The sequence below is a fragment of the Salmo salar genome, chromosome 12, assembly GCF_965601325.2.
Source record: "Salmo salar chromosome 12, fSalSal1, whole genome shotgun sequence".
Lineage (NCBI taxonomy): Eukaryota > Metazoa > Chordata > Actinopteri > Salmoniformes > Salmonidae > Salmo > Salmo salar.
In genome coordinates this window covers 35,275,147-35,286,524 of record NC_138302.1, presented here as the reverse complement: position 1 = coordinate 35,286,524, position 11,378 = coordinate 35,275,147, and the positions used below count along the sequence as shown (strand labels likewise).

General features: G+C 42.3%; 1 protein-coding gene across 4 annotated transcripts in view; it reads left to right on the top strand.

Annotated features, from left to right (window-relative positions):
- Window positions 1–274: 274 nt before the first annotated feature.
- LOC106564877 (ATP-dependent RNA helicase with zinc finger domain) overlaps window positions 275–11,378 on the top strand; it is a 67,383-nt gene continuing 56,279 nt past the window's right edge. For 3 of the 4 annotated variants that reach the window (XM_082958876.1, XM_082958877.1, XM_082958874.1), the window contains exons 1-4: window positions 275–385; window positions 6,254–6,493; window positions 7,136–7,172; window positions 10,358–10,482. In XM_082958876.1, the coding sequence (XP_082815002.1) occupies window positions 6,272–6,493; window positions 7,136–7,172; window positions 10,358–10,482 (384 nt within the window). In that variant the 5' untranslated portion in view covers window positions 275–385; window positions 6,254–6,271. Of the gene's footprint in view, window positions 386–464; window positions 487–6,253; window positions 6,494–7,135; window positions 7,173–10,357; window positions 10,483–11,378 lie in introns of those variants that run through there. The other variant, XM_082958875.1, reaches the window with a different exon arrangement.

The window sequence follows — 11,378 nt, the reverse complement described above, 5'->3', positions numbered from 1 at the left end:
AGTAATGTACGATTAAACATTACCTTTCTATTGTTTTAATTATCCAAATCATCTATAAGTCAAAATATCTCTGAAAATTGTCTACATAGTGGACAAAATACACAACAGAATGTTTTGTTTATGCAATACTGTTATATAATTGACAGTGCTCAGCTAGGCGAACACTGGAAGCCGGTTTGTGCAATTATCTAGGGAAATATATGAAAACTGGTGTAATGACTTGCTATAAAGACTGCTATATGACTTGGTTAGAAGTTCACAATCGTCAAACCCCAACCTACACCAAAAAGACCCAAATCCCCTCAACCTTCAGATGAGCTACATCCCAATATCCTTTGCGATGGGCTGATAAGTGGATCCAAGATGGCGTAGAAAGTAAAGCTAGGTAAGTGTAGACTTCCCATTTTCAGTCCTTTCAGTTGTCTTTTTCAGAGGCAAGGACACCGACTTGACTCCCGTCTGTAACACATTCTGAGAGTAATGAAGGTATAACATTCATGCCGAGACCACAATATAATGTCAATTCACTTCTATACGTCTAAAAACCGAGCCAAAATTACAGGCCCGGGCAATATCGCTAACGATAGCGCGCTAGGTGTGAATCCATTCTGCATACGTTTTGGTCAGCTTGCTAGCCAGACAGTTAGCAAACTAGCTTGGTGCAAAACCAAAGCGATGGGCCCTATTTTGGCTGACGTGCAAACTGTGCATTTTCTCACTATGTACTCATGATGAATTCAACGTCAATCATTATGGAACTTTATGTTTATTCTAATGTTGTAAATGTTGTGCCAATGCAATGGTATTGGCTACCATCGCTCAGTGAGTCTTGAGTCTATCACAATTATTGCTAGCCCTCCTAGCTAGCAACATGTTTTGCCAATCTCATTAATTTGTTTTTAAAGTTAGAAGCAATACATTTCCATGGTTCAAATAACTCCGATATTTAATCATGTCGTTGCACACAAATATGTCGCAATCTGAAAGCTGAATGCCTTGATACAAGCTAATGTGAGCCAACTAGCTAGATCGCGCCACACGACTATTTCACCGTGGTCCCACCAAACATGATGCGAACGAACGCGAAGCCAGCCACAGCTAGCGGTGCGTCTACGGTGTTGTTTTAGCTAATTCCTATGATGGACAAGTAACAAGCTAACGTTAGTGGCTTGCCAACAGACATGGTACATCTATTATTAACTGACCCAGAATCTCAAAATAGACTGTTTTATATTTGTATTAGTCTATAGGAGTGCCCTTTTTTGGAGCGATCATGCCGAATAGGGCAATGTGTTTTGATCAAACTTGCCGTTAGGTAAGCATCAGCTAAACCATATATGTAGTAACTAGCTAGCTAACATAGCCTAAATATCCAAGGTGGTAGTAGACTTCCGCTGATGAGACGACTTTTACCTTGTATTAATGTCGCCCCTTCATCTTTGTTTATTTGAAATGAGGCGTTTCATTTTACAGTAAAAGTATCATTCATACCACTTTTGGCCATTCCTTACAAGCCACATGGTTGTCATTTTGCTCTTAAACTCCCATAACATGCTTATGTCATGTCTTGGGTTGTCACAATTTCTTGTATATTGACCAATCCATAATAGTAAACAAGTTAAAGATAATAGACTTAAGATGCCAAACAAAAAGTGTTGGCCCATATTTTGGTAATCATACACTGTATTTGTATTGGGTGTTCCAACGTGCTGTGAGGGATATTTCTACTACAGCAGTTGTAGCATTTCCTAACATGCTTTGAATGCTCTGGTAACCTGCCTCTGAACCTTGGCCTTATCTGAGGTATTCCTTAAAAGATACACAAATTCTGGGGGGTGGTCTTGGTGTGGGTTTAGGCTAGTACTATGGCATGACTAAAACATAGGCTAGGTTACTTAGTTAGGCTAGGTTACTTAGTTAGGCTAGGTTACTTAGTTAGGCTAGGTTACTTAGTTAGGCTAGGTTACTTAGTTAGGCTAGGTTACTTAGTTAGGCTAGGTTACTTAGTTAGGCTAGGTTACTTAGTTAGGCTAGGTTACTTAGTTAGGCTAGGTTACTCAGTTAGGCTAGGTTACTCAGTTAGGCTAGGTTACTCAGTTAGGCTAGGTTACTCAGTTAGGCTAGGTTACTCAGTTAGGCTAGGTTATACACATCTTGGTCATCGTGAGGGAATTGAAATGTGATTCACTCTGTGGAAACTCTACATAAGACACTGAGTGGGGTGTCTACCCACTTTGCCCAGAGTGGGTGAAAACGTGCTTCATTATGTTACAAAATACATTTTGCCAAGACACATCTGATTCTTCATGTTCTGAATTGTTCAGTTGGTCTTTCTCTAACATATCAATAACCTTTCTAAAAAGTCAGAAAATTCTATATCTATCTTGTCTCGTATGTCCTCCGGATTCAAGAAGAAAGATGACCAGTTCAACGGTGAGCCTGTCAGTTTGCCTTGATTCTCGCACAGCATCCAGCCTAGCTGACGCAATGCAATTCTTTTTTACCACTTTTTTCCACCCCTCTGGCCTCCACTGATTTTTAGTCACCCTAGGATACACGAGGGTTAAAACTCCAATAACATTTGAATGGATTAGAGACCGGAGGTTTGGACCATTTTAATAAAAAAAAATATATTTTACCCATTGGTCAAAATATGCGTTTTTGAGTGGACACCCTACACTGAGAGCTGACTCAGTCAATGATGGTCATTAACAAAGACTAGCCCCACTTCTGCTAAAGTAGAGGTGGTGTGTAATAGGCTACTGTCCTTAGATATAACTGCTGTGGCGTAGTGTGTTGTTTCACTATGAAAGAACCATATCGAACCCTGATAAGGAGAAATAGGGCATTTTGTTATAAGTTGCTCCTTGGGCCCGGAGGCCTTTTCTGTTTTTAGTCAAAGCAGAGGCTCTCAAACAGGGACGACCGCTCACCACAGACACTGCATGTCTGGTTTAATTTTAAGCCTCTCCATGTTCCTCCCAATGTCTGGCATTGCCTAACGTGCATGAAAACCGATTGTTGCCCATCAGCTGGTGGCCCTCTTCTCCCCTCCAGCTATTTGTCATTTCACTCTATTGCGGGAGGGTAGCGTGTGTTTCTGTTAGACACTGTATCCCTTGAATCCTTGGGCGCCATGGCCAGGCTCAGCTCTGTGCTGTGAATAACGCTATAGGACACCATACTCTCTGCAGAGGACAGACACCAACACAAGTTTTAACGGCCGCAAGTGTGTGGTGAACTCAACTGCCCTTATTGCCTGTAGTTGTGCATATAGGCCTATTAGGTTCAGAAATACTCCAGTGTCACCTGTAGACAGCATACAGTAATACCCAATGCCGCAGCTGCACACATTTCTTCTATTGATTAAGTGCCCTTGATGGGTCCGTCCTTTGCTAACCATTCAATTGTGGTTCGAGGCCGCCAATGGATAACTCAAGTGGTGTTGGCCGCGGGGCCTTTTTGTCGCCTATATGTTACTATGAAAAACAAGCTTGTGATATGACTTGCGCTTTTATTATTAAGTCAACAGTATTAAAATGCCTTGGTCAACAACTAAGCCTATATATAGACCTACTGCCACAGAGGAAATACTGCTCGGCCTCTCATCACATTTGTGATGACATCAAAAGAGGATGTGGGTCTTGCTTTAGGGAACCCCACAAAGGGCTTTTTCTCTGACCATATTCCAGGCTGTATCACAACCGTCCGTGATTGGGGGTCCCATAGGGCGGCGCACAATTTTCCCAGCTTCGTCCACGTTACTGTTTGGCTGGGGTAGGCCGTCATTGTAAATTAGAATCTGTTCTTAACTCACTTGCCTAGTTGAATAAAATAAAAAAGATCAGTTGCTTTTTAGCCGAGTACACTAGTTTTCAAATCTCTCCTCATGGACCCCCAGACGGGTCACCATTTTGTTGTAGCCCTGAACCAGTTCACCTGATTGACCTTTTCAAAGGCTTGATGATTAGTTGACAAGTTGAATCAGGTGTGCTAGCTGTGGGATATTTCAAATATTTGACTACTATATTTGAAAACCCTAAACTTTTAATCACTTACAAAATTGTTGCCACTATGACATTATGAGTACATGGCCTAGAATGCTGTAGCATTGTAAATAGTGCACACCACCTGTGCAATGCCGGGTGTACCCTAAACCCGCCACTTTAAAAATCCTAACATCGCTGCGCCTTTCCTGTAGCTTTTTGTCTTGCCAACGTGGTGGTGCGCACCCTAAACCATGTGGCACAGACGAGCCACACTGTACAAGATTCTTCAGTTGGTCGTAAGGATTCTCGGTACCACGCTGTTTTGCGAAAGACAATAATGTGCTTAGGTTGTAAACTTAGCTAGAACGAGCTGTGGCTCAAAGCAGCCTCAAACGTTTTCAGTCAGACATTCACCCTCGCCATACGGAGTTGAACTATATCTAGCCAACATTTTGAATTGAATATCATTGGTTGTGAACTTCAGAACTGTAACGATTTGACACTTTGGTTAAAGGCAAGTTTAAATGCGCACTGGTAGTCATCGCTCCTGCTAGAGAGTCTACACATTCTGGTTGATGCCAAACAACGTCATCTCACTGACTACTTCTCTGGCGACTTCTCATTGGCTATTGCTATTCAGCATTCTTTTATTTAACCATTATTTAACTAGGCAAGTCAGTTAAGAACAAATTCCTATTTACAATGACGGCCTAGGAACAGTGGGTTAACTGCCTTGTTCAGGGGCAGAATGACAGATTTTTACCTTGTCAGCTCGGGGATTCGATCTGGCAACCTTTCGGTTACTGGCCCAACGCTCTAACCACTAGGCTACCTGTCGCCCTAGCGTTGCACATCTCACATTACAAGAGCGTTGCAGATTTTGTCAAACATGTTTGAAAATGTTGGGATGTATGGGACTGCGGGTAGCCCTCAGATTGCATCTCTGACCTGCTCACATTACATTTTCATTTTAGTCATTTAGCAGATGCTCTTATCCAGAGCGACTTACAGTAGTGAATGCATACATTTCATACATTTTTTTTTCTCCGTACTGGTCCCCCGTGGGAATCGAACCCACAACCCTGACGTTGCAAACACCATGCTCTACCAACTGAGCCACACAGGACATTAAACGAGGGTCAGTGACCACCCCAAGAAGCCAGCGACATGGGGATTTTGTCTCTGATCTAAAGATTGTCATACCTTTATACCAATCTTGTGCCATCCCGGGATATTCGGTAATACCGGCACTGAACACACATTTTCAAACCCTCTGAGCCTCTGTAATCCGAAGGTTAGCAATACAAACAAGTACACTGCTAACATTTTATACAGTCTCTGACCTAAGCTATTTGCAAGACAGACATCCCAGCTCATCTTTTATACAAGTAACTAAAAAATGCTACTCAGTTTGCTGCACAAAACAAATATTAGAGGCTCTTGATCCAGAAGGGGATTCTCTGCTGTTACCAAGAGAAGCATGATTTAGGAAGAATCTAACCAGTAAATTAGCAAACCAAATGCAGAACTGCGGAGCATTTAGCACATTTAACTTAATAGTTATAAGATACCTAGCTGGCAAACATTTAGTTGTGAATTCCATACTGTAATTAGATCACCTGGCGCATGCTGCACGACAGATTGACTTACAAGGCTCTGGTGTCTCTCTTTGTGTGTTTGTAAACAAATACCATGTGACTGGGGACTACCTGTAAGCTTCATAATGAAAAATTGTGACGGGTGAAATGAAGAATGCGATCTTTATCTCCTAACTTATTCCACAAGTTGACTGCAGGTATTTACTTAAAAAGTAGCTACAAATATTCAAATGTATAAAAAAAAAAAAAAAAATTCTAAGAAATAGTTTTAACGGTATTGAAAAAACACTACTTGGCTATTTCCAAGTATGATGTACCGCCCAAACCTAGTGTACACCCAGCTTAGGAGCCAGTAGGACTAACTTAGGTTTGTAGTGCCACACATGACTACTTAATTTTAGGGCTATGAACCAACAGTTGGATTCCAAGATATTTCAACTAGTCAAAGCAAGTGTCTACAAATAGACCTACCAGTCCACTACCCCAAGTACCCAATCACAGAAATAGCATTGCCCCCCCATATCTCTCACTCCGGGGTGACGTTTCCACTAGGTACAGATCTAGAATCAGCAATTACCATTAGTGGGGAAAATGCTAAACTGACCCACGATTAGTGTCTAGGTGTGACTTAAATCCCCTTTTTCTCTCTCCTCCCTCTCTCTCCAGACATTCTGTCCCTGAGTCATGGCGGACAGGAGAGCGGAGAAGTCATGTGAAGAAGCCAGCGGATCATTAGCCAGGCGGGAGTACGAGGCGGCAGTGAGCCACTGCACAGATGCGCTGCTGGCCCTCGGCCCCCCGGCCCCTCCCAGCCCTGGACCCCCCGCATCCAACCCCCCCAACGACACGGTTACCCCCCTCCGCAGCCGCGCCCTGCTCTACAGGATAGCCGCCCTGCTACAGCTGGTGAGGCGTGAGACTGACCCAGGAGGCACACCTTTCGGCCCACACCCGTTCCCACTCCCTCAGTGGGCATATGGCCCCCTGACCTCTACCCACACAAAAATGGCACTTGTGCACACATCACACACAAGTTAACTGATACAAACGCACTCACGCCAGTTCTCTCACACGGAGAACTAAATTGTGGCCTGTTTTGCACAAGCAGTCATCTAAGTAAGGCAAGAAGAGCCATTAAGAAGTACTCTTTGCTCATATTCCTCCGCATTATGACTTAACCAACATGTTTGATAAGTGTGTTCAAGTCAAGTGTCATAAGCCCATCTTGACCTCGATTTTGTTTTCTGAGAACCAGATAAAACGACCAAGGTCCCGCCTCCTTTCATTTCTCTGCCGCAAACTGCACTGTGCTGTTATCTCCTTCTAGCACTAAAATTATACCCCACTACTTAAGCCTCACGATTATAGAGACTACTTAAGTACTATAATTATATTGCGAGTGACTCCGCTCTGAGTAGCGAAGATATCCATTCTGGGCACTTATCTAAGACTCAGTCAGGACCTCTGTCATATAAAACCCTCCTTCATGAGGACAGTCATTCTGCTGCTTTGACTTTGTCTGTTTACTTGTTTTCTTTCTACCTCCAGAAAAACTATGATCAAGCAGATGAAGACTGCAAACATGGTGAGTTGGTAGAGTACTTATCATAGTGAAGACATAACCCATTGTATTGAAGTCCCATCCCCAGGTTACACAGTCATATACCAACTATAGAGTTGGATAGAGGATGCACTTGCCATAAAACCTGTTTTTGCATGGGCAACGCCATGGCGGGCTTTCACCATTTTAAAACTCGTAGAAGATGATGACATTGACTACTTTAAAATTCGGGCTGGGAATTGCCAGGGACCTTACGAGATGATGTTATCACAATACTTGGGTGCATTTGCATGTATTTTCATTCTCTATATATTGGGATTTGAATACAATGATTTTATTGCGATTCGATGTTCCAAACATATTGCGACGCCTATGTCAGCTGCAGAGAGACGAGAGAGCATGAGAAAACGCGTTTTGATCCGTAAAGGAAATAAAAGTGCTAAAAACAAATTGGCTCCCTATTTAAAAAAAAAAAAAAAAAAAAAAAAAAGAACAAGCTATGTAGGAAGAAATCCTGGAGTTTTGGTGCAGGTACAAAATGTTGTATTGAAATATTGTTAAAACAATAGGATATGTTGTCAAATAATAGCCCAATATGTACAGTTGAAGTCGGAAGTTTATATACACCTTAGCCAAATGCATTTAAACTCAGTTTTTCACAATTCCTGACATTTAATCCTAGTAATAATTCCCTGTCTTAGGTCATTTAGGATCACCACTTTATTTTAAGAATGTGAATGTCAGAATAATAGTAGAGAGAATGATTTATTTCAGCTTTTATTTCTTTCATGACATTCCCAGTGGGTCAGAAGTTTACATACACTCAATTAGTATTTGGTAGCATTGCCTTTAAATTGTTTAACTTGGGTCAAGCGTTTCGGGTAGCCTTCCACAAGCTTCCCACAGTAAGTTGGGTGAATTTTGTCCCATTCCTCCTGACAGAGCTGGTGTAACTGAGTCAGGTTTGTAGGCTTCCTTGCTCGCACACGCTTTTTCAGTTCTGCGCACACATTTTCTATAGGATTGAGGTCAGGGCTTTGTGATGGCCACTCCAATATCTTGACTTTGTTGTCCTCAAGCCATTTTGCCACAACTTTGGAAGTATGCTTGGGGTCATTGTCCATTTGGAAGACCCATTTGCGACCAAGCTTTAACTTCCTGACTGATGTCTTGAGATGTTGCTTCAATATATCCACATAGTTTTCCTGCCTCATGATGCCATCTGTTTTGTGAAGTGCACCAGTCCTTCCTGTAGCAAAGCACCCAGACAACATGACGCTTCCACCCCCATGCTTCACGGTTGGGATGGTGTTCTTTGGCTTGCAAGCCTCCCCCTTTTTCCTCCAAACATAACGATGGTCATTACGTCCAAACAGTTCAATTTTTCAGACCAGAGGACATTTCTCCAAAAAGTACCATCTCTGTCCCCATGTGCAGTTGCAAACCGTAGTCAGGCTTTTTTATGGCGGTTTTGGAGCAGTGGCTTCTTCCTTGCTGAGCAGCCTTTCGGGTTATGTCGATTTATAGGACTCGTTTTACTGTGGATATAGATATTTTTGTACCCGTTTCCTCCAGCATCTTCACAAGGTCCTTTGCTGTTGTTCTGGGATTGATTTGCACTTTTCACACTAAAGTACGTTCATCTCTAGGAGACAGAACGCGTCTCCTTCCTGAGCGGTAATGACAGCTGCTTGGTCCCATAGTGTTTATACTTGCGTACTATTGTTTGTACAGATGAACGTGGTACCTTCAGGCGTTTAGAAATTGCTCCCAAGGATGAACCAGACTTGTCGAGGTCTAGAATTGTTTTTCTGAGGTCTTGGCTGATTTAATTTGATTTTCCCATGATGTCAAGCAAAGAGGCACTGAGTTTGAAGGTAGGCCTTGAGTACATCCACAGGTACACCTCCAATTGACTCAAAATATGTAAATTAGCTTATCAGAAGCTTCTAAAGCCATGACATCATTTTCTGGAATTTTCCAAGCTGTTTAAAGGCACAGTCAAGTTAGTGGGTCAGAAGTTTACATACACTATCTGAGAACACTAATTGCCAATAAAAACAAAACGTAAGGTCTGTTGAGTAGTACTGTTATACTTATAGACTTGGATAGAGGGCATCTTTGCCGCAATGGCTCTGGGCAAATGCCATTCAGGGCTATATCCATTTTAAATAGTGTTTCTTTTGTTGTTGATAGTTACAGTTGAATTCGGGAAGTTTACATACACTTAGGTTGGAGTCAGCCACTCCACACATTTCTTGTTAAACTATAGTTTTGGCAAGTCGGTTAGGACATTTACTTCGTGCATGACACAAGTCATTTTTCCAACAATTGTTTACAGACAGATGCCCTCTATCCTACTCTATAAGTATAACAGTCCTATTCAACAGACCTTACATTTTGTTTTTATTGGTAATTAGTGTCATCTCAGATAGTTTCATTGCTATTAAAATCATTCCAGACATGATGATATGCTCAACAAATGTTACGGTTAGAAACGTGCCAGCGTTTTGGGTAAATGTCAGCGCTAAGGTTCAGGCTCAAGTTAGAGAACCTACAAGACAAGTGGCTAGCATAACATTTGCGTTCATAGTCGTGTTTTATTTAATTTAACGTTTATTTATCTAGGCAAGTCAGCTAAGAACAAATTCTTATTTACAATGACGGCCTACCAAAAGGCCTCCTGCGGGGACGGGGGCTGGGATTAAAAATACAAAAATAAATAAAATATAAATATAGGACAAAACGCACATCAAGACAAGACAACACTACGTAAAGAGAGACCTAAGACCACATAGCAAGGCAGCAACACAACATGGTAGCAGCACAAGACATGGTACAAACATTATTGGGCACAGACAACAGCACAAAGGACAAGAAGGTAGAGACAACAATACATCATGCAAAGCAGCCACAATTGTCAGTAAGAGTGTCCATGAGTGGGACTTCTCCATGCCATGCCTGCTTCAGTAGCTAGCTGTCCCCATGTGAAGACAAGCGGTTAGAATACCATTGGCGGTCATAGCCCTGTGTAGGAGGACTTTACCACACCATGCCTGCTTCAGTTCAGCGGTTATGCCCATGTCATGTGACTTGGGTGGAGAGAATGCAGTTTGACGTGATGGGTGTGAGCACACGTTCCATGCAATGTAGTGCGGTGCAATCATGCACAGTAACGTTCCTTGTCGTCCTGTGTGTGTTTATTACAGTTCTGGCCGAGGAGCTGGCCAAGGGAGACGGGTCGTTTCAGGCCAGCCTGCGCTGCATGCTGCTGGACGGCAGCCTGCACGAAGTGGCCGGCCTCCTCTCCAAGTCCCTGTTTGGGGAACCTCTGGTAAGACTGGCTCCCGGCCTTACTCCACTGTTAACTCTGCCTCTCCAACACCTCCACCATCTTTTTCACCCTCCTAGTTCTTCACCTCCTCTGTCTCCCTCTTATTTTGCCCCACTCCCTCTTCTCCTTTTCCACATCCCCCTCTTTCCCCTTCTGCCTTCTTTCTCCTTTTCCTCCTCCTCACCCCTCTTCTCCCTTCACCTCCTTTTTCCTCCTCCCTCCTATAACTGATCCATGGAGACAAACACAGCCATTTAGCTCTGGGAGCAGCTGGAACATTTTAGTTCCTTGGACTTTTCCAGGAAATGTTTTTTTTTTTTTTATGAAACAAGTTCTCTCAGCACAGAGGAGTTGTTCATGTTGACTGTTGAATCGATATGTTTTTAAGGGTTTGTTGCTATGTTATTCTCCAGCATCTTTGCATGAGGGCAAATGTCAGAAAAATAGAAAAATATTAGTGTTGCTTATCTCAATTGACTTAAAAAAAAAAAAAGTTATTGCTAAAATATGATTTACTTTTCAGATGAACTGACGGTTTAAATTTTGTGATTTTATTTTAACAGTGTGATTTCACATGCGTGTAGTTGAATGAGTGGACAGCATTCTGGTGTCGGCAAACAAGTTTTACTATCACACGGAGATTCAACCGTTAATTCAACTCCCAACAACAGATAACATTCAACTGTTAAACGCAAAGCCTGAACACTGGTGTCTTATCTGGCAACCAAAAAGCATAGATATGAAATCAGTTTATTGTTCTCAAGTTGGCTGGAACCAGGGAGAAACAACCATGCTACTGCATAAGGTATAAGAATCATAAGCAGCACTTTTATTTACCCAGCCTGTAAATAGATTTGGTTTTGGGGTAAACAAATGTGTTATTCAGAGAATTTATG